Source organism: Platalea leucorodia (genome assembly GCF_965183815.1).
Source record: "Platalea leucorodia genome assembly, chromosome: 16".
Classification (NCBI taxonomy): Eukaryota; Metazoa; Chordata; class Aves; order Pelecaniformes; family Threskiornithidae; genus Platalea; species Platalea leucorodia.
The window spans coordinates 11,542,335-11,565,473 of record NC_138838.1 but is presented as its reverse complement, the minus strand read 5'-3'; the positions used below and the strand labels follow the sequence as shown (position 1 = coordinate 11,565,473).

The 23,139-nt window shown below is 52.8% G+C and overlaps 2 protein-coding genes across 3 annotated transcripts in view; one reads left to right on the top strand and one right to left on the bottom strand.

The window, feature by feature from the left end:
- Positions 1 to 5,690, top strand: part of MNT (MAX network transcriptional repressor) — a 46,395-nt gene extending 40,705 nt beyond the window's left edge. For both annotated transcript variants that reach the window (XM_082328468.1, XM_082328467.1), the window contains one exon: positions 1,441 to 5,690. In XM_082328468.1, coding sequence (XP_082184594.1) covers positions 1,441 to 2,156 — 716 coding nt within the window. In that variant the 3' untranslated portion in view covers positions 2,157 to 5,690. The remainder of the gene's footprint in view (positions 1 to 1,440) is intronic.
- Positions 5,691 to 17,709: 12,019 nt separating this feature from the next.
- The window catches only part of SGSM2 (small G protein signaling modulator 2), a 62,705-nt gene continuing 57,275 nt past the window's right edge, over positions 17,710 to 23,139 (bottom strand). The window contains exons 19-23 of the mRNA XM_082327934.1: positions 22,580 to 22,662; positions 22,152 to 22,261; positions 20,753 to 20,849; positions 19,328 to 19,495; positions 17,710 to 17,913 (exon numbers count right to left, since the gene is read on the bottom strand). Coding sequence (XP_082184060.1) covers positions 17,825 to 17,913; positions 19,328 to 19,495; positions 20,753 to 20,849; positions 22,152 to 22,261; positions 22,580 to 22,662 — 547 coding nt within the window. The 3' untranslated portion in view covers positions 17,710 to 17,824. The remainder of the gene's footprint in view (positions 17,914 to 19,327; positions 19,496 to 20,752; positions 20,850 to 22,151; positions 22,262 to 22,579; positions 22,663 to 23,139) is intronic.

Below are 23,139 nucleotides of genomic sequence, written 5' to 3'. Positions count from 1 at the left end.
AATCGCGCATCCACAGTAGGTAGATACAAAGTGCAGGTTTGCACATTCAGTCTGCTGATACCTCCCATGGAGCTCCCTGCTTTGAAAACTTAGTTTTCCTCTTCCACAACTGTGCATCCCTGCTCGTTAGAGCCGAGTGGTGTACGAGCATCCTGATGTATTCGTGCGTGGATGTGGGAGGGCGTTCGGCCACGTAGAGAAGAAGGAATTGGTACAGGAAGGATCACCAGAGCATTTGAACAACTCACTGAGCCTTCACGGTGTGTGAAAAGGATTCACAGTGAAGATGAAATGATACTAACGAGTAGCTGGCGTGCTGTTCCCAGTAAGAAGTTTTGGTGAGATAGGAGAGTGCATGCTTTTCTCCATACCAGTGATCTGCGGCAGGAAGAATAGGCAGCCTGTGGATGTACAGTGCTTTGCTATCCAGAGATGGGGAGGCTGTAGCAGTCCCTAACCATTTGCAGCAGTTCCTTCAAATCGCGACAGCATTTGCTCTTGGCACTCCAGGCAGACGATACCGCGGGTTCCAGGAAGGGAAAACCTGGGCTTTCTGGTTCGTTCAGGCTTGTAATCGGGCGCATCACCTTTGGACATACTCGCGGACTCTGAGTGTAGGCTCGTGGAAATTGAGAGTAGGAGTGCTTGTCAATAGGAGTGTCGGCCGCTCACCTCTCCAGCTGGCCTCTGCTGAAAATGATCGCTTCCAGCTACTAGTAACCACAGAGCTTGCAGAAGGGAAGTGTCTTCCCTGGTGTTCCTGCTGCTTCTGTATCTGCTGAGATTTTTAATCTCTGCTGCATGGCTGGCTTTAGAGCCGGCAGTGCAAGGTGCCCTGCTTGTCTTCCTGATCTCTGCAGGGCCAGCATGTTCCTGCATTGCTTCCTTAGTTCGTGGACTGGACAAGAGTCCATTTTCCAGAACCAGACGAGGAGCTTGCTGCCATGGTTCTCCATGGCCGTTTCCTGCCTGCTCGGGGAGCAGAAGGGGTGGTACCGATCGGTGGAACAACTGGACAGGAGAGGAAACCCTCTTCTTCTTCCCAGCAGGAGCCCTCCTCAGCCCAGACGGAGTTCAGCCCAGGTGCTCTCCGTCTGCCTCTGCGCACGCTGCTGCCCTTGCCTGCCGAGCGAGATCTCTCAGCCTGTTGGGAGCAGCCCTCTTTAGCTGGGGCTTCGAGCTAGCCATGCCTGCCTGGCGCCGGGTCCTTGGCCCACAGGCAGGGAGGAGAGGGGTGTGCCGCCCCGCTGGGGATCGGTGGAGCCTGCTGTGCCGTGCCGTGCCGTGCCATGCTGTGCCATGTGATGCTGCCTGCCCGTAGTTCAGTGACTCCTCCTGCTGTCGTCTCTTCCGCCTGTGCTGCCTTTTAGGGAGGCTGGTTAGTCCAGTTCATGCTCTGCTTTCTTTTTTATGGGAGTTTCTTCCTTTCGTTTTTTCCAGAGGGTGAAGACAACATGGATGAAGACATGGAAGATGACAGGCCAGTGAACTCATTACCAAAACTAACCCAGCGCCAGCACCCAGAGCTCCTGAAAGCCGTCCCTTCAAACGCTGCTTCCCACCACCCGGCGGTTCTGCCCCAGCACCTGTCCATCCAGCAGAAACAAACCCCAGCCCATGCACAGCCTCCCATCCAGACACAAGCACTGGTCCAGCCGCAGGCGATCGTCCCTGCACAGACTCACATCGTGGCGGCTTCGACAGTGCAATCGACTGTTATCGCTCACACCGCCACTACCCACGCTTCGGTCATTCAGACTGTCAACCACGTGATTCAGGGTCCACAGACCAAGCACATTGCTCACATTGCACCTTCCACGTCCAGCCCTGTGCAACTTACAACTGCTGCTCAGCCTATCGGCCACATCACTGTGCACCCAGCCACCATCAACCACATGGCCCACCTCGGCCAGCAGCTGCCCATCTACCCTCAGCCCGTGGCCGTCAGCCAGCCCGTGGTGAGCCACATTGCTCACACGATCTCGCACCAGCAAGTGAATGGAACCACAAACCTTGGCCAGCAAGCGGTGATGGCCAAGCCTGCTGTAGGAACCCAAGTTGTCCATCACCCGCAGTTAGTTGGGCAAACGGTCCTAAACCCGGTGACTATGGTAACCATGCCATCATTCCCAGTGAGCACACTGAAGCTGGCCTAGAGGGGATCGTCTGACGGCGAGGTCTTTGTTGGGAACCTTTCCTAAACTCCATACATTCCAACCACGTCCGACTTCGCGGGAGGGAAGTGCAGAAAACGCCGCGTGGCAGGACGCCGGGCTGGGCTGTCCTCAGCTGCCCAGTAACCAACCTGCCGCTGGCAGCGAGAGACGGGGCCTCTCTGCACTTGAATTTTGCTAATCCGAGAAAACTTCAAAGACAGTTGTTCATGGTGATTTTTTTTCCTTTTATGTGTAATCAGTGAAATATGGATATGATGTTCTTAAGACTTTAATTTTCCCCTTTTATGTGTTGCTTCTTTGTAGAATAAAAATTGCTGATCTCTTTATTGAGACATTGCGTAGAATGGGAAAAAAAATCATAGAAGTCTATATTTATATATATGTGTGTATGTGTGTGTATATATATGTATATACATATATATATAAATATAACATTTGAAGAAGGCCTTTTGTAAGGTTGATTATTTTGCAGGATTATTAGACAAAATTCATTTTTGGAGGAAGAAGACAGAGTGTCCTCTCTAAACAAGAAACTTTAAGATAGATGGTTTGGTGGACCAGGGTACATATACAGCGACAAAAAAAAAAGTTAAACCATGTTAAAGGTATTTCCCGTCAATATATTACATTTCAAAAAACCATCTAAAATCACTGTGACTTGTTACGGCATTTTAAGGAAATTCTCTGTCCTGTCTAATAAAAGGAAAAAGAATATACAACTGGACTTCATTTGTTGCAGTTTTATAAATGACTTGATTTTTATAGCTATGTCAAAAAAATAATGTTTTTTATTATTTTGATGGTTGACAATGTTTTGTTTGGATGGTTTTTTGGGGGTTTTGTTTTTTGTTTTGGCTTGGTTTTGCTGATGCAATAATTGATTTTGCCGATCTCTGTGCATGGCACTCCCCCTTCCAGGATTCCTCCTGCCAGTCCCAAGCCCCCAGGTTTCTTGGGTTCGTTTTTGTTTTGCGGAGGCAGGTATTTTGCGCTGGCAACTTGCAGTATGGTTATCTGGCCTGATAGAGTGGAACCTGGGACAAGAAGACCAACAGAAATTAAGTAGATTTGCTGCATGGGTTACTTTTCTCTGTTAGTTTGTTCCTGGACTGACCACGTTTTAGCGTGGGAGTCAGTGGATTAGAAAAGGGATAAATGTGCATGTGGTATCTTCCAAAGTGCAAGCAGTTTTGACATCTTTTTTTTTTTCTTTTGGGGGGAAAAAGAAATCTGGTCTTGTATAGGGTAACGGTATATTCCAGGAGATCAGTATGTATAACTCGTGTCTTACAGCCTACAGTGAGACGTGCACCAAAGAACAACCCCTCATCCTACGTCACCCTCTTGTTCGTCCTTGCCGGCGGTTAGGTCAGATCTCACTGAAGTCGGTGGCAAACTCCCGCGGAGTCAGGAGCGGAGGGATGTTGTGTGGCTCTGCGGGTCCTCGCCCGCCTGCTGGGAGGTTGCTTAGGACGTGTTTCATTGCTGACTGAACATTCTGGTCCTCGCACCGTTTTGTGTGTAGTACTGCTATTAATGATCTCTTTTCCGTCTTCCTCTCTTTTTAAAAACAAATATTCCGCAGTCCTTAATGGAGGCAAAATTCCTGCTGTAGCCAGCGGACGTTTTCCTCGGGGCAGGAGGGGAGGATGGGCCCCGCTGGCATCGGACCCGGTACGGTCAGAGGGGCCGCCCGCCCGGCGGAGGAGGCGAGGGGGGGCCGAGCAGTCACGGCGCTGGCTGCCTACGTCTCGTTTTGGGTTGAGATCTTCCACAGGAAAACGGGATCCACGGTCTGCCCAAAATGCCTGTTGGCTCCAGCAGGACTTTTGCCTGGTTGTGGACTGCTGTGAACAGTGGCAGAGGTTTAATTAAGAAAACTCTCCAGTTCCATACCGTCCGTGCTGTGGTTGGACTGTGCTGGAGGCAGGAGTGATTACCGCAATCAAGCGTGATTGTGCCTTCTGAGCAGACATGGCTGAGAATTGCATTAAATCTGTTTATAAAGCCCTGGGTTGCTCCATAGTTAACACTTTTTTGTTGGCTTTTTTTTTTCTTTTTCTTGCATCCTTGCGTCCAGGAAGCTCTTGCCTGTGTTGCTAGTACGGTTTCTGCAGCAGAATGGACAAATCTTTAAGGATTCCTTATCCTCAAACCACGTTGAAACAGATCATTTGTTCTCACTTGTAGTGCTCCATTAACGCTGTGGGGTTAGCAGAGGCGCCAGGGCTTTGTCGTCTCCTTGTACCTGCAGGCGCTTTCCCAAGGACGTTGTGTTTTGCGTGCGGTACTTTGGAGATCAGCGTTAGATACCAGGACAGTTGCTCCTCATCAGCAACTCTTGAAAACTGAGTATTTGCAACAGGGTCATCTCCCTTCTTAGGAGGAACCGGGTGGCTTTGCCTTCTGTAGCTGCGTTAGGAGCAGGAGGAAGCATCTCTGCCTTTCTTTACTGTTCCAACTCACAAAATAACAAAATTGAGGCAGGAAGCCTCATTTCTAGTCAAGAGTGGCTGAGCTCATTGAAGGAGAAAAAGGCCGGGTTGGGAAGTGGGGCTCAGCACCCGAGCGTTGGCTGAGACCCCTCCGTCCCCCGGCGCCGCTCCCTGTGCCACGTTGGCAGGGTTGGTCCCGCTCCTCTTACCTGCAGCTTTGCATGACGCCTCACTTTCTGCATTGAAAACTCTGCTCCCACCTCAGCCCCGTTGGCTTCTTACCCCAAGGCAGGTCCTGGTAACCAGCAGTGACCCAGGCGTACAGCTGCTCCATGCTTCCCACGGTGAAAAGCGTAGGGGATGGAGAGAAGAGTTCCCGTTTTATTCGATACAGGCAAATGAGCTTTCTTGTGGATTATTTAATGGCCTTTACTGTATCGACAGATGATGCTGCTGACCTCCTCATCTTTTACTCCCTTATGGTTCAAAGGTAACGGTGTCGCTGCCCCGCTCACGTACGGGTCCTGCGTCTCTGCCGGTTTTTCTCTCCCCCTTGGAGTTCTGCAGTGGCTGAACCCCTCCGTCGGTGTTCGCCTCCACTTGACGAACAGCGTGTCCCATCGGCCGGCCCGTAAGCTGGCCCAGGCATCCCGGCTCTCATCTGCCTTCTCCACGGCTACCAGAAACGTTTCTTTGGGGTTTTTCTGTTTGTTTTTTTTAAAAGTCACCAAACTTCTTTCTGTTCTGTGGGGAAAAGAGCAAACCGCAGCCCTTCTTTCCCCACGGCTGTCATTCCTGCTCAGAAACTTCGGATTTACGCTAATGCTCTTAGAAATCATGTTCAGTACTGTATAACAAGGGGCACTTTAGAAATGTCTCTCCTCCTTTGATATATGTGTTTTCCCTATGGAGAAAGCTATATATAAATATATATATATGTACACTTTGGGATTCAGAAGATCTAATTTGTCCCAAAAAAAATCAATAAATATGAAGTTTACAAGAAATCTCTTCTGTTGTTGAATAATATTAGTTATTGGTCACCTTACCGCAGAAAAAATAGCAAATGGGTTTTCCATGTAGTAGTTTTGAGAAGACTTTTCTGTCCTGTCCAGCCTGACCGGCGCCTGTCGGTTGGTGGAGATGCCTCCCCCGAGGGCAGGCTCCGGGTCTGTCCCCTGCGGGGCTGTGCGTCCCGGCCGCGCTGCCTGCCCGCTCCCCGTGGCTCGTGTCACGCTACCGACAGCAAAAACGTGCTCAAAGCCTTGATCTGCGCTTAAAACTTCAGCCGGCGCTGAAGTCGCGTTCGTTTGACGCGGACGCCAGCAGATCTGCGTGAGCAAAACCCCTCGGACAGCTGCCGTTACGTGCAAAAATACTCTTGCTTTCACAGCTTGTGGGGAGCTGGATTGCGCTGTCCCAGCCGATGAGCGGTTTTGCTCCTCTGAGCCGAGGGAGCCCCCGCGGCTGCCCCGGTGCGCGGCCCAGCCGCGTCGGCTGCCGCGGAGGAGCGGGCTGGTGGCCGGGCTGGTGGCCGGGCTGGTGGCCGGGCACGTCCGCTGCTTTGCTTCAGGCCGCTTTCCGCTCTCACCTGCCAAGTAGTGCAGGCAGAGAGGAATAAACCCAAACTGCTACTTTAAAAATTATCCCGAAAAGAGTTCTTACAGCTGACACTTTAGATACGGGAATGTATTCCTGACCTCACCAATAAAAATTAGCCAGAACCCTGTAGTTTAGCTTAGGGAGGGAAACGACCCGATTTCCCACGTTGTCCGCAGTCGCTTGAATGGGGTCCGAGAGGCGGCGGGCCGGGCACCCGTGCACGTGTGTGTTGGTGTGCGCGGCTGATGCCGTCTGTGCGCGCTTCGCTCTCCCACGGCAGGAGATGGAAACAAGGTGTGCGTGTGAGACCGTTCTCTCCGATCTCCTCGGCCTGGTGACGGCACCGGCACCGGCCGGTCACCGCCTCTTGCTGGCCCCTGTTTGCGGTGGGCTTGGCTGGAGCCGCTGCTGTCCTTTGCTCGTCCTCTGATTGCTCAGGATTTCTAAAACCGATCAAAACAGGTGGGGAGGTCGAGGGAGAGGCAAGAGGTTAAAAAAAGGCAGACCAATTACCAAAATTATAACCATTTTTTGCATGGTATCAGGTGGACAAGCGGTAGGAATTTTTGAATTCCCAATTTGTGAGCTGGGTTTTAAAGCCCTGCTTAGGGCTGCGCTCCTGTCCTAGTACAGGGTGAGGGATTGTCTTGGCTGGAGAAACCTTGGTGTTATGCAGAATATCAACAGTCTCAGTCGTGCCACCGCTGCTGGGGATGCGGTGACTCGTGCCCAGAGCCGGTGACGGCCAGGCTCTGGGGGCAGCTTCCCCCGGGGTCCCGACGCTGGCACCTCCAGCTCGGCCGGCGCGCCGTGGCGGTGGCAGCTCCTGGGGGCCACATCATCAAGTCTTGACTCATAACCTTTCTCAGGCAAAACCCACGCTGATCTCAGGAAAGACTGAGGAGAGACTTGGGGATGCCGGACCCTGCTGCCGCGGCTGCTGCCCGCTGCGTCGGCGTGGGGCGCTGGTCGTGCCGTGCCTCATGCGCAGCCCAGCCCCCAAAGCTGAAAATGTCATGCAAACTGCATCATTCTGTAAAACAAATCATTTTTATTGGAGGCTGAGCCAGACCATTGCCTTCAGCCTTGCTTTCAAACAAGTCTCTTTTTCTGCTGGCATTTGATTTGCAAAGAGCGAGAGGGACGGACGCGTAGCGGCTGCCGACGCACGGGGCAGCGCCGTGTCGCCCGGCCCCAGTGTTAAACAGCTTCGGTGGGTTTGAGAGCTGGTTTTTGACCAAAAACATTTCTTGTGCATTTTTCTTTTATGACGATGACCCACAGAGAAGGAATCGCATGCTTTGGTTGTGATTTGCATTCAGGAGCGGTGCACGCTGGAGGGGGTCGAACAGTGCGGGGTTTGCGTGGGGAGGGGGCCGATAGCCTGGGGAGGAGCAGGGGCTCCTGGGGTCAGCGAGGCGGGCGAGCACCCCCGCTTTGCTCACGCCTGGGCTGGTCGGGTCCCTGCAGACCGGCTCCGTCACAGCGGCCGTCGGCGGGGTTTTCCCGTGCCGTGGTGTTGCTGGGGTCAGCGGTGCTGGCTCGCGGGCCGTTCCCCAGGCTGCCCCCGGGTGCGCGCACAGCCCTGCCTGGCGAGCGGGCCCGCGCTCTGCCCGCCCGGGGGCACGGTGGGGACCAGCCAGCACCCCACCGCTCACCCCGGGGAAAACAGGGCTGAAGGCGACCCGCTGCTGCCGGGCCTCCCTCCGCTGCACGCGTGCCTGTGTGCCCGTGCTGGAGTCGAACGCCGGGAGTCGAAGGCGAGGAGGGCTCAGCTGGGCAGCCCCCGGCCCCGGCGGGATCGGGTTGTGTTTTCTTGAGCAGAGAGCTGGGCAGAGGTGACGTCCCTTCTGCAGCGGCTTCTGCTCTTTTAAAATCGTTCGCAATTTATCCGGGTAGGAAACGCACCACCAACTAATTGACGTTCAGTGTGTTACCGTGCTGGTCCAACGGCCGGCCCGGCTGCTGCCTGCTGGTGTTGGACTGCTTGTCTCTTTTTCTTTGTTTTAATTAAAAGTGGCCTTCTGTAACGAAAGACTAAAAGAAACAAAAAAAAACGTAAAATGCCTTTGAGTGGTTTAGGTGGAGGTGAGACTATTGCTGCTTGTGTCGGTATTGGTGTGATTGTCCGTATGCACGCCTGTTGATATACGTATAGACATTCGATGCAAGACTTTATCGTGTCTCCGATTTTTGTATGTAGCCTGTGTCTCTTTTGGACTGGTTTGCATCCTGAGTGAATTTTTTGCATTTAAAAGAAAAAAAAAAAAAAAAGAAGTGTGACAATTGTTGGGGGTTGGGTGGGGACGAGGGGTGTTTGCCACCTCCCCGTGCGCCCGGGGGGGAGGCGGGGGGAGAAGACGTCATTTGCCCGGTGTGACCACGCAATCCGTGCTTGCTTGGCCCCTTTGCTTTCTGTGATGTGTATCCAGGTGTCCCAGCGGAGGCGAGCCCTCTTGGCCAGAGAAATCGCTTGACTTGTGCTTGCCTGAGCAGCGTGCTGGCTCAGGCCCTTGACTTTTAGGCACTTGCTTAAGCTTAATGCGAGACGCAGCTGGGCTGAGCTGGGACCTGACTGCCTTAACGCGGCCGGCGATGGCGTGGAGGTGGGCAGCTGCCGGGCACCCCGCAGGTGAGGCTCCTCTTAGACTTGGCATCTTTTTTTTTTTTTTTCCTTTAGAGAACAGTTGTTCATTTCAATCTTATTTTAATTCTAAAAGATATTGGAATGAGGAAAGGAAAACTCTCATACTTCTGGCCTGCTTTCCATCCCTTGTTACCGTTTTGAACAGATGAAAATTGATTATAAACACTATTTTCAGATTATTTTCTTCCTTAGTCAAACATCGGTTGTTAGGAACAGGTGTTTAGAGTTAAGGAAAATAGGCTGTGGATAGGGTCAGCCACGGCATCTTTCTCTTCCTGTTAGGTAGAGCTTAAAAATAATAATCCAAAACTTGAATTATCAAAATACCAGCGTAAGCCCAGCACCGGAGAGGTGCAGCCTCGGCAAAGGTTGTGTTCGGCTGTTTCCACGCCGTGCCACCGGGCCGGCGCTGGGTAACGGCGTGCGGCAAACGCGAAGGCCCCGCTCTCGTTTATCCCCCGCCGCCCCGCGCCGCCGGCGCGGAGGACGGTGCTCTTCTGCCCCGGGAATTTATATTCTCACCGACCGCGGGACGCCGTTTTGCTCCCTCGGAGGGATCGCACAGCTCGGCTGTCGATCAGGATGAGGCCCATTAATTCGCACCCTTCCTTTGTGCTGTGAAAATGAATTTGGGTGTGAAGGAGCGCTGGCGGGACACAGAGCCCTCCAGGGCTCGCCGGGGGTGGAGGCCGCCTCTGCCAGCTCTTGCTGCCAGGGAGATACCCCAGGCTCCCATCCCAGCTCTGTACGGGCCGGCAAGCCGCCCAGCAGGTCTGGTTGCCTCCCGATGAGAAGTCCTGGTATGAATGCCTTACGGATTTGCCTTAACAATCTGATCCAAAAGAGTGTTGCTTCCCAGAGTATTAATTGCATCCACCCAACGATTTATTTGCATCTGGTCAAGCACCAGCCAAAGCATCGCTGGGCGAGGAGCTCCGGTGGGAGCGGGGGCCTCCGGTCCCTGCCGCCAGGGTCCCCCCGCGTCCGCCACCGCACGTAGCCACGCTCCGGGCTGAAAGCATTTACCTTCACCCTCGCTGCGCTCCGTGCGTTAGGAATGTTTCCCCGGAGATGCCGATTGTAAGCGCAGAATTGCTGCCAGCGCTGGCCACCGAGGCAGAGCCCTGCAGGCCTCTCTGCCTCCGGTGCACATCACGGGAAAGCCAAGGCATCGGCACGCGCTCACGCTGGGCAAACGCCGTCTTTGTTTACAGTGAGGACGTGTCACTGTGTTACCGATTTATTGAAATACTAAATATTGAGAAACCTAGACTGTAAAGATTTTTATGTGTTTGGATACATCTGCTATGTGAAAAAACAACTAATTTTGTACATATTGTATTTTTACTATTCAGCTGTACTATACTGGCTCTTCATGCTCCAGAATTTAGGTATCCGACATGAATAATATCCATGTAATAAGCACTTGCCTGAAATAAATATAAAACTGAAATAAACATGCACTGAAATCTGAAAGAGGACTCTGCATTTTCCTCCTTGTGCTTCGCATGCAGATATTTCACTTTATTTGTACTTTTCCAACTATACGAGCAATGCTTTCTCTCCGTACGTGGCCACAGGCACCCCTCCAGGTGCAAGTTATTGATCAGCGGGTCTGGACCCCTCCCCGGCCAAGCCCAGAGCTCCTCCCGCGCGTGAGCGTGTCTGAATGGGGCGATGCCAGGCTGGGGGAAGAGCCAGCGGTCTTTCCAGCCTCCAGAACGTGCGAAAACTCGGAAAACGGTGCCCCGTCACCAGCCCTTCTCTCCGCTCAGCCAGGAGGACTCGGGCCAGAGCCTTGCTGGAGCCCACCCTGCCCCAGCCGCCCTCCCGCCGCGGGGTCCCACCGGGTCCCACCGTTGGCTTTGGCGCTCGCCAGCGCGGCGCGGTGACCGCGGCCGTCAGGTGAGGCTCCGACGGTGCTGGGCACCGCAGCGGGACTGTCCTGTCCGCCTTCGGCGGCCGACCCGCGGCGGGGCACCCCTCCTCTGCGGCGGGCGCGCTCGGGGAGAGGGGGCTTGCAGGGCCCGCACCTGTAGGATAAATAATTGGCCACGCAGCCTGGCGAAACCTGCTCCGCCTAACTCGGGTTTAAATGCTCTCTCCTGCAGATGATTAAGCCGGAGCCTTGGGTTTTCCCCGTTTCCTTGCCTCCGGTTCGTGGAGCCCGGTAAGAGCGGGCGCGGCAGCGGCCGCCTTGGGGGGGGCGGGCGCGGTCGGGGGCCCGGCGGCTCCGCGGAGCCCCCCCGGCTGCTCGGGGCCGCGGCCCGCGGGGCTGCGCCGTGGGGGGGCGGCCGGGGCCGGGGTTGGGGCCGGGGCCGGGGCCGGGCCGGGGCCGGCGGCGCTGCTCCCCCCGCTGCCGGCAGCCGCGGAGCCGGGGGCGGCCCCGCACCGGGCGGGGCTGGGCCGCAGGGGCTCGGGGGGTGCCATGGGGGGTCAGCAGGGCTCAGGGGGGCCATGGGGGGGCTCAGGGGGGCTATGGGGGGTCAGCAGGGCTCAGGGGGGCCATGGGGGGGCTCGGGGGGGCCATGAAGAGCTCAAGGGACTCGTGGGGGCTTGGGGAGCGTCAGTGGGGCTCAGGGGGGCTATGGGGGGGCTCAGGGGGGCTATGGGGAGGTCGGCGGGGCTCGGGGGGGCCATGAAGGGCTCAAGGGACTCAGGGGAGCTTGGGGAGGGTCAGCAGGGCTCAGGGGGCCATGGGGGGGCTCATGGGGGCTATGGGGAGGTCAGCGGGACTGAGGGGGGCCATGGGGGGCTCAGGGGGACTCGGGGTGGGGGTCAGTGGGGCTTGGGGTCCATGGGGGGGCTCAATGGGGCTATGGGGAGGTCAGCGGGACTCAGGGGAGCTATGGGGGGTCAGCAGGGCTTGGGGGGTCTCGGGGAGCTTGGGGGGCTCGGGGGGGGACTCAGGGGGCTCAGGGGTCCATGGGGGGTCTCAGCAGGGCTCAGGGGGGCTATGGAGCATCAGCAGGGCTTGGGGGGTCTCAGGGGGCTTAGGGGGGCTCGGGGGCTCAGGGGTCCGGGGGGGGGCTCAGGGGAGGTCAGCAGGGGTCCATTGGGGGGGTCTCAGGGGGGCCATGAGGGGGCTCAGGGGGGCTATGGGGCATCAGCAGCGCTCGGGGGGCTTAGGGGGGCTCGGGGGGGCCATTGGGGGGCTCAGGGGAGGTCAGCAGGGCCACGGGGGGGTCAGTGAGGCTCAGGGGACACGGGCGGCCACTGGTGAACGCTCCAGAGCCACCACGGCTGCACCTGGGAAGGGGTTTGGGGGTGTTGTGCTCCAGCCGGTGTCCAGGTTAACGCCGAGGCACGGCCTCGCTTTGCGGCGATTCGCAGCGCTGCTGCTGCGGTTTTTAACGGTTTTATCATCGGCTTCCTCGCGCAGACCCCCACCGCCTCCCCGCTCGCTCCAAAACGCTCTTAATCACGCCCAATTTGATTTCCAAACGCAGCCCTCGTGCTGAAACATTGCTATGCTGTTTTCAGCCTGCCCTGGCAGCCCCGGGCGGTGCCTGCGCTGGGTTTGGTTAATTAGGTGCTATTAAATAGCCCAGGTAGTCCAGTTGTTGGTGTGGAAATGGCCTGTCTGCTCTCTTGATGTGCAAGATACTGTTCACCCAAGTGTTCATAACCTGGTCTCTAGTCAAGCTTTACAGTGGATCTGAATAAACCATGTTCTGAGAAGGGAAACGACGTCTTTTTAGGCTGAAAGAGCACAAGCAGTTGGACGGAAGCTCTGCTGGTGCCGGTGACCGCCCAGCTGGGCGAGCTGGGGCTGCCCGGTGGCACCTGGGCACGCGGTGACCAGCGAGGGAACTGGTGGCCTGCATCGCAGGGCACCGGAGCAGAGGCACCTTAGAAGGGAATTCAAGTTGCAAAGTGGCAAAACCTGTGTTTTGACAGGAGAAAAGAAAAAAAAAACAAACTGTTGCGGGTCTCGTAAGGGTGTTGAAAGTGTCACTGAACTGCAGCAAGTGTTGGTGCAAGCACGCAGCCAAAAAAACCATCCCAAACCAAAAGAAAAATCCGACCTGGTCTGTGTGTGCGCACCCGCTCTCTAGTACCAACCTGCCCGGCACGGCGAAGCGCCCAACTGCTTCACCACTGCACAGTTCCGAGCTGGTTTTCGCATGTCCAGAAGTGTCCAAACGAGCGGGATGTGGCGGGGAAATGGTAACTACAAAAGGGCTTGGCTGTGGCTCGGGGCTTCTGGCGTTTTCCCGTCTGTCTCTGCTGGTTTGCTCGGGCGCGGCGATGGGCCAGGCTGCTGTCGGGAGCCAGATCAAGTCCGGTGTCTGCGGGGCTGGAAGGCACCGGGGCATTCGAAGGGCAGAGCTCGGAGCCAGGAAGATTCAGGAGGCAAAAATTGCTGTGATGCCCTTGAACCCCCCTCCCCTCGCCCCCGAATGTCAGCTTTCTCAGGTGCCTCCTTTTGCGCTATTTGTGGGGGAGCGGGGAACTCCTCCGTACCCGCAGAGCGACGCGGAGGCGGGGGGCAAGCGGCCGTCCCCGGGCTGGTAGCCTCCTCTGGTGGCACAGGGTGTCCCCTGCCCGGTGCCGCGGGCGGCCGCTGAGGCCCCGGAGCGATGGGCTGCCAGGGCCGGGCTCCTGCGCGGCACCGCGGCGGTGGAGGACGTCCAAAGGGAGAGCGATGGCAAAAAGCGAGGCGAGTGCTGGCGCTGCAGAGGCGAGGCCTTGGGAGGCCTGGGTCAAGGCTCGGGAGGGTGAAACGTTGCCTGCCGAACCCAGCGCTGGTCGTGGGCTTTTTGGTTATGGTTTGGGTTTTTTTATTCTTTGGGAAACTGAAAAGTGTCTCTAGGTGACGTAGAGCTTCTGAAAAGGGAAGGCAGGCCTTGGGCTGATTAATAGGATACTGCAGTATGTGGCACTGAACTGTGAGGGCCAAAGTTGCTGGGTTTGGCAAAACTGGTGGTAGAGCGGAGAAAGCAGCTGCCAGCACCGGGCTCTGGGTTGCAGAACGGGGGCCGGTCACGGCGGCGATGCCTTTCGGTTTGGCTTTCTTCTGGCAGTCGGTAGCAGCGAGATTTGCAAGGTGATGGAACGTCGCTGGGATGCTGCATCTTGCTGAAATAAATTCCTGTTGCTGCAGGGACTCCGCAGCTTTGGGGGACAAGTGGCTGAATCTCGGCCTTAGAAGTTTCTGAGACTTTGCAAAGGGAATGCCCGGGGTGGGGGTAGTACGAAAGGTCCTGGGGGAAAGCAAGCCAACGTGTAATCCCCGCTGTGGCACCCACCTCCCCTGCCCACCCCCGTCCCTCCCTCCAAACAAGAGGAAGGCAGAGGACACGGTGGCACTGGAAGGTTATTTAAGCCAACGTGTCACTGGATACACTTCAGCGGGGCTTATCCGCTTTTATAAGGATAAATAGGCAATTAGCAGGCGCCAGCAATGGCTGGGGATGGCTGCCCCCACCCCAGCACAGAGGGGCATTTGCTGGGTGTTTTTACAGTGGAATGGGGAAATGCTCCCTTATCCCCAGGGACCCACCTCTGGGCAGAGCTTTCCAGCCTGAAAAACTTGGAAAAAGCGATGCAAACACCGGCAGCAGCAGCCCAGCCGGCGGTAAGCCGGCGAGTGCTGGACCGGGGAGCGTCCCCGCCGCAGAGCAGAGCCGCCGGAGGATTTTGGGGAGGTTGGAAGGGGGACTGGGAGCGATGGAGGAGGATCGCTCCTGGAAGCCCAACAGCTCGGCGGGATTTCACGCTAGCTGCAGCACGATCAGGCCTGAAATGGCAGGATGAAACTTTTATTTTTGTAGCGCTTGTCATAGGCCTGCTTCTGCTCCCACTCCTTCCCCAGGGCTGAACTGGCAACAGGCTCGGCGTGCCTGTGGCTTAGATGTCCTTAAGGGTAGATTTAAGGGCCATTAGCAGTCCATTTGGTGATGACCTACTTACTTACTTTAAAAATACCGCTTAGTACCACAGCCCATGCACGCTCAGCACAGAAACATTAATTACCAACCGCGCTCTCTTCCCAGCCAGCCCCGTCCTTCGGGCTCCCTGCTCTGCCTCTGACATTACCTTGGGAGGAGAGAAACCGCTTCCAAAGAGCTCCACGGCGTGCCTTGACAGTAAGTGTTTATTCATATGTTACACTGAAACATAAATAATTGAGCAATAAAGAGAATAGTCTGCTCCCGACAAAAATAAATAAGTCAATACACAATATTCATAAAATACAATTAGGCAGAATGTTATAACAAATACGACGAAGTTCGCAGAGGTTTGTTGGTTTTTTTTCTTTTTCAGAGATGTATAGTACATTCCCAACATACCAAAGAAAAATAGTGCAGTTTTATTTTTTTACACCGCTTCCTCGGGCTCTGTGAGTTGGAGGGTTTTCTCGCTTTTGTCAATTTTTTAAAAAAATACTATTTCGCTTTTCAAGCGGACAGAGGGCCACGCAGACTGAAGCGCTGGAGACCTTTCAGCAGCCCCGCGCTGGACGCAGAGCAGTCGGACGCGCGGCTATAAATAAGGATGAGCTCAGGCTGCGAGCGCGCCGGCAGCGCAGCCGCGGGCTCCCGGCCCCGAGCACGCCCGGGCGCGCGGGGGCGGGCAGCGCGGCTCATCACCGCCTTTCCCTCCTCTGACTCCCACGGCTGTTATTTTAGCACTGTTCTGCGCAGAAAGGGGGTTTCCTTCCCGACAGCCGCCTCCGCCGCACCTTTCTCCGCGCCGAGCGGGCTCATCTGCTCTCACTTCTGGTTCGTGACGGTGATGCCCGTGAGCCCGGGAACAGCAGGCTCGGCCCGGAGGCACCCGGCCGCACCAGTGACGGGGGACTTGGGCTTGGTTTTTTTTTACCCTCCCCTCAAATTTTGAGAGATCGGTTTAAGGGAGGGCTTGGCTATTGAGCTAAGAACTTTGTGTCCATTTTTTCCCTTTTCAGGCTATTATTTACCATTTTTAGTTTACTGCAATCATAAAGAAAGATCTGAGCATGGTCTGCCTAGAACCAAATCCACCTTTTTCTCGCACAAGCAATGCTCGGGCTCCCGAGGGCCCCGAGGCAGCGCTCGCCTGGCGCAAAGAGCGAGAGTGCCTGCTGCGGGGGTAGTAACAACATCGGCGTTACTAAAGCAAGTACCTCCTATCGGTATTTGAATATTCAAACAGAGTAATTTTATTCCCTACACCCCTTTTTGCTAAAATCTGATTTTAAAAGCTCGTGTGAGCTGAGAGAATTCATGTAAACGTCTCCGAGCAGCCTGATCTGGTGGAAGATGGCCCTGCTCCCCGCAGGGGGGCCGGCCCCGCTGCCCTTCAAAGGTCCCTTCCAACCCAAACCATTCGATGAGTCTACGAGAAGCGCAGCGAGTTGTTTTCTCTACAAGGTTCAGTGGAAACGCAGCTGTGGAACCCTGTCTGCTCTGAAGATAAAAACAACCCCAAAAAAGCAGAAACACAAAAATTCAGATTCAAAGTCTTCCCCTACCCCCCCCAAATCACTGAGGTTCTAACGGCAGAGTGTGGAATCCTTTGGAATACTTGAAGTGCTTAAACTAAGTCCCTAGGTTTTCTCGGCGCGCAGGTCGTGAGCATCCATGAGATCTGCGGCTAACCCCGCGGGCAGAAACCTGCTCCCTCCCTCTCGCTGCCAGAGAGACACGCTTCTCCTTAGGAACAACAGGCGCCCTGGGAACACAGGTAGAGCGTACGTGGGAATTCTGTCCGGTGCGGCGAAGCGCTGGGACAGCGACAGAGCCGCCTGCAGCGCCCCGCTCACCGCCCGTCACCTCCGCTCTCTGTGCGGGACAGGGGAAATGTAATACTGCTGCTTAAAGCACGCGGCCGCGCAGGAAAAGCAGCGGCGCAGAACTTCCACGGAGGGCTCCGCAAACCAGCACGGCGCCGCAGCCAAGCGGATCGGATCCCCTGCAGCAATTTCAGCTGCTTCGTCGGGCAAGCGCTGATACCTGCTTGAGCAGACGAGCGCCTGGTTTGTGTTTGCAGGATGCCAAGGAAAGTCCTCCCAGAAAGCTCTGCAGAGCGGGGAAGAGGCGGCTGGTAGCGTGCAGTGAGTAATCTGGAGGAGGCGAGGCTCTGCTGTGTCTGCTCTGCAACGTAGGAGCTGAACCGCACGGCCCTCTGCGCAGACGCAAGGAGCGTGGGCGCCGCTAACGCGAGCAGGGAACCTGTTTCTCTGTGCTGAACTTGCGTTAACCTGAACTACGTCAGGCAGATCTTGTCATCTGGGAATACTTGCAGAGTAAGTAAGTTTGCAAAGTAAAATGAAGGCATGTCTGTGGCGTGCGTAGGCCATGAAGACTCCATAGCGTGAGCCTGTCAGCAAAGGCGACCTGATGGTTCTAGCTAACGTTTCCGGATCTTCGCTGCTCATATTAACCGCGTTATTTAGTTTAAGGCCATTCTCCCAGCTGGTAACCTTATTTACTTTACTTGCTGCTAAATACTCTGCTAAATACAAATCCAAATGTTTTAGCAACAGGAGCTCACAGGCTTTCTCTCCCATGTTCAAGGAACGAGTCCACGAACGCGCTCCTCCGAGGACCCAGTTCAATGCTTGCAACACTTGAGTGAGTGTTGGATCCGGCCTCGCCTCCGTGGAAGGTTCTGGCAGAGCACACAACGTGCATCCAGGCTTTAAAGGTGCAGTAAGTCAAAATATAAATGTTCTAGTATGTCAAATCCCCCCATTTAATATCTCAAATATGTAGACAGACGGTCTTCTAGAGAGGGAAATAAGAGAATGCAAAAAGATTTTGTCTAGAAATACAAAGTGAGTGTAACAAGGACTATCAAACACAAACCTTATCTGGTGAAGGAAAAGTTCTGTTTTCAAAAGTCTGTTACAAATCTCTCAGATATTTATTACATTACATGGAAGATGCAATTAAAACACCATTTTGAAGTTACAGTGCAAGAAATCCTCCATCCGATAGCTCACAACAAGGCCCGCAATGACAGTCTGCTCGTTATCACTTATTTTCAATCAGTGTCTGCACTTTGTAGACAAGGTCTCTTGCTATCCTCAGAATTTCCTCGGCATTATGATGCTCTGCCATTTCTAAAAGACACAGACAAACATTCTTAATTGTCAGCGGCAGGGACTGGTCTACCCTAGCATCGATATTAACGGAGCATTAGCATTAATTAATTAGTGTAACATTAGCAGCGATCCGAAAGCATTGCAGGAGGTTAGGTTTGTAGAACTAAAGACAGAGTAAGTGGATGAATCCCTTAGTGCTGTAGGTCCTAGCATCAAGATCTAATCCTTCTGGTGTCGGTTCTCTTGTTGCAGAAATCCCAGTGCCCTGCGACCCCAGGCCAGGAACAGGAGGTCTGCACCCCCCTGTGCCTGTCAACAGCCCTCCTGGCATCTCAAAAATGAAAAGCTGAACTCAACTTGATCAGAAGATACCTCGCCAGGCAGGGACTATTGCTGGGGCGCCTGGGATGCAAGGGATAACTGCAGTTAAGAAGGGCTTCGTGTACATGGAGCGACATGCCCACGCGGTTCCACATACAGACGTCCGCACCCTGCAGCTTGAAGTAAGATCAGAAGGTGGCTCTTGACAGACCCGAATCCTCGGTGCCACAATAAACATTTCATTCAGCTTAGGCAAGTGCTGGGGGTTTTTTTTGTTTGGTGGTTTTGTTTTTGTTTTTGTGTGGGGTTTTTCTGAGGGAAGCATTAATGTACAGCTTCGGAATAAGAGTGGCTGAGGCAAAAACAAAACCAAATTTGGGGCTTTGCAACAGATGGCTGAAAGCCACAACATTGATAATTTAGTAAATTACTGTGATTACACAAAATTGTTTCCAAACCTCTTAAAATATCCTAACAGGGAGCACTCATTTAGGACTAACTCGCATTCTGCGGCCAGGAAGAGACCTAGCTTGCTTTGGCCGAATCCTTTTTGCTCTGGCAGGACGTGTTGGCTAGCTCCTACGGACCACTACGGTGAGCAATCAACCACGGAAGCGGTGTGGGATGTTTTGCATGAACAGTTGCTTCTGTGTTTCAGCCTCAGCAGGGTCAAGCCCTGTGAACGCAAATGACTCTGGCAATCTTAAAAGCTGCAAGAGACTTTTGCAAAAAATTAAGCAACATTTTAGCACCTCCCATTAAACCAAGGGCAAAGAGTCACTGCGGCAGATCTTTTTAACAGAAATTCTGAAGCTTGCTGTGTGGTCAGAATTACCACTGACACTGAAAAAACTACCATCTTCTGTGGTCTACGTAGCAATTGAAGCACTGTTGTTTGTGTGTGCCAGGTCAGATCTTCGGGAAGCATGTGAAAACCTGGGCTCTTCATTTACATGAAGGGGTAAGAGATTCAGAGCTTAAAACGACCAGGGGCTCATCATGACAGCAAGAACACTGCACAGCTGCAGACAGTTAGTCCGAGTAAGGGAGAAGGAGCAAAATCTCGTTACTGGCTTTTTATCAAAATGGCTGTCTTAAAAAAGTCTCTTACCATTAAAAAACTTAATGATATCAGTGAAGTCCATGTTGTTATCACGGATAATCTCTCGATAAACTTCCACAAGTGCTAAGGCAATGAAAAGGACAAAATGTTCTGAAGAGATGTGCTTTGCTGCCCAAATAACTTCCCACACTGTAAATACATCCTCGTACAACAATTCTGAATGGGAATAAACATTACAAGAGCATCTGATTATTCAAATTGACCATTTCCCCCTCTCTAACTAACTTCTTACAGGCCTCATGCAGACATGAATAGTTCTTGGTAACTCCTCTTTTCCCTCTCCCCCTCTCCTCCAGCCAACTCCTGTCACTTGTGCAAGTAAAAAGGAAAGTAAAGGAAAACTAAGAAAGACCGTAGGTGTGGTGGTGCAGACTCAACCCCGGGAAGACGCCTACGCTGCAGTAACCAGGGGACAGCAGCACAGGTAGGCCCGTTTGCTCTAGGTAGGGCTACATGAGAGGCTGCAAATTTGAATGCATACCCAGGGCCTCCTTCTTGGCTTTGCAGTGAGCTTATCAGAGCAAAAGCTCTGCTATTTTTAATCCGCAACAATTAATTGTGTAGCGGATGCGGGTAAGCTAGGCCTACACGTGCCACAGTTCACATGCGGCCCATGGAAGCTTTGTCTTCTTGAATCATATAGGCTCATCTTCTGCCCAGTCTGACAGTGAGCTCCAGGGGACTGGGATGTGGGAGACGGGCAATGCTCTGTGAAGGAGTAGGCAGAGGATTTATTATTCAGTTAAGAGTCACAGTTCCTCCCCCCTCACTGTCAGGTGGTTGCTCATAATAAATAGCTGATGGATGTGCATCATCTCCCTCTATCACCTTCGTGCTTTAGGGTGTTTGAGAGTGATGTCTTCTTTTGATTCTTGCAGATCAATCTATAACTCAAAGGAGCTACTGACTTGTCTGATAGCAAGATGGGTCTCTCTTCAGCAACACTGCACCCAGTGATTACAAGCAACCGCTTCTGTTAGAGCGGCGGTGGGTGGGTGGGTGTGCTTGTGCAGGGATCCTGAGATCCCGGGGTGCTCCCACAGTATAATGAAGTACCTCATTCAGCAAAGCACAGCAGCTCCTGAGCTATTGCTGAGCTTCTCCTTGTTATCAAACGGATTAGAAAGGAGGTATCAAAGCTTACAAAGGAGTGCGATCAACTTGGGATCACCTCCTTGCACAAACAGGCATTTGTACTGAGCAGAAACTTGGCTCCAACCACATCATCGGGAATTTACAACGCTCCTTTCTACTTCGTTCCAGTGCTAGTTCATCTCTGAGTTGCATTAGCTTTCCTGGCTACAAACTCTCTTGCAAGCCTAGCTGCTACTCAACATCCAGACATTTAGAGCAAAACACAGAGCTGTTCACAGTTTTGCACAACTCTAAAGTATAGGCACAGAACATTATTACCTCTTTTAAAGTCAAGCAGGAACCAGCGATAGCAGAAGTAAAAGTGAGTGTAATCTCCGTTCTGGTGCATCAATTCAAAAAGCTCCGAGTCTAGAATCTAAAATGCAAAACATCAGCTGTCAGGAGCTTGTCTGAAAGTAGCCAAGGTCAAAGGCGTTGGAGGCTGGTTAAGATGCCCATGCTGCTCTTTATCACCTGATCCTGTGGTTAGTCAGCAGCAGCTGCTTGGCACAGATCTGTCTTTTTACTATGTTTGCAAAGCGCCTGTGATGTGGGTGCCCTGACACAGACCGATGAGGTGAGGAGTTACTGCTGTGCAGGTATGAGGTGACAGCAGTCAATCTGCACCGTGATTTTAAAGGTCCAAGCAGCAAGTTACAGATCCTGCTGATTTTCAGCAAGTGGCAAATTTTCATCTTCCCACCCCACTCTGCTCTCAGATTGTAACATAGGAGCTGGGGTGCAAAGAGTGAAATCCATTTACCTGGAGAAAAGAAGAGACTTTTTCGTCACAAGTTTGTAATTCTGCTGACCAGTGGCACAGTTCCACACTGCAACATCTAAGCTCTCTGGAACTGAACTACTACTTGCCAAATGTCTGATAGATGTCTTAAATGTGTAAGTACATCTATAGTCATTCCTCACAGATGTCATCCTGAGGGCTGCTGGATGAGCAGGGTGGCATCCTCTGACAGTCTCGCTACTCAACAGAAACGCTGCAGCCACGTGTTCGTGTGCTACCTGCATTTGCTGTGCTGGCCATCTCTGTTGACTGACCTCTGTTTTCATTACTTTTTAATATGCCGCCTATCAAACCAAATAATGGCTTATCCTGATATTCTCACTCTTCTTTATGCTAATCTTGCTCAGGTGCCTGGCGTTTTCTGGAGTGGAATGTCTAGGCCTTAAATCCATCCCAAAACCCCCCATTCAGCAAGCATCCTGTGTGAATACAAATATAACTATGGTCTATTTAAACCTGTAAGAAATTAAGTTTGTGCCACAAATATCAGTGTTTTCTCTTCCATAAAGCAGTGAAGACTGGATCTTACTGTTATTTCTCATTGACTTCAGTTGGAGCTGGACTGAGCCATAAATGGCAGTCATTACACTGTGTGGCTGGTGCACTGGCGGCAGAAGTTTGGGGGGTTTGTTTTGTTTGTCAAGACAAATTGACCTGCTGTAACACACACTCTTCGTTGTGACAGCAAATGCTGTCCCCTGAGAGGCAGGGAATCAGTTTGGGGCTGCATATACCAATTCTTATCCTCCCCAGCTCAGAAGTACCAGATGACCAGGAACCCCAGTCACAGGCGTTCCTGCCCTTCACCGTGGCATCAAGCTAGCTCCGAGCCTCTGCCACAACCTCACCTTTCAAATAAGATTCAAAAAGACTCACTTGGATTAGGGACCGCATGTTGGCAAAGTGTGTGTCCATAGCACCTCCATTGGGGAAGTTCTGGCTCATCCTCTTCATCAGGTGGCTGAAGCAGCTGTAAGCCAGTTGATCTGCAGAGACAATGCAGAACGCTCAGAAGAACCCAGCTTGCAGTTCAGTTTTTGGCTTCAGCAACTGCAGAAACACAGCTGCTTTGAAAATTTAGTAAAATTTAATCTGGAAGTCAGCGAGTGAACAGGGAATCCCCGAGATACTAATGTTAGCCATTTCAACAACAGCCACATGTAGAGAAAATACGAATCAAGAGCTGCAGGTTTGATTTTCCCGGTGAGCTAGCCCTGGTTAATGCATACAACTTCTGAAACAGCATTTCTAAAGAAAGACCTCCCTAAAGATACCGACGTGTTCCAAAAGAAAACCCTTCCTACCATTGTCAAGTATAACCATCAAAGGAGCCAGGAGGTCACACATGCCTTGAACATAACCAACTTCTAGGTGCTCCCAAACATAACTGCAGAAAGAAGAAAACAAGAGAGAATAGAGATTAAAAATCCTCTTCCTGCGTGGTGGCCTCAAAAATTTGTCCTAGACCTAAAATACAACACCTTTTGGAAGCTTTTAAGTGTCTTGTTCTAGAGTGCTGTAAAAGATAAAGCTAGAAGTCCAGAGAACTACTACAACAATTGAAATCTTCCAACACACTGGCATAAAACGGTGAGTATTTCTGCTGTTTTTTTTCAGGAAAATTCCTCAAGGCTTTATAAACAATCCATGGTGAGGACAGAGCAGCATGGGAGACAGGAATATCTCTTGCGATAGGACTCTTGCTGTAGGTTCTTAATGTGTTGTGAAAGGGTAAAAAGAATAGGATCAATTGTCTACTTACAGGATGAATTAAGTAATACCGAACTTTTCTCTTCCTGTTCCTCAAAAGCTAAAAATTGTATTGAAGTCTAATTTGATTACGCAAGATCAAACCTTAAGCAGC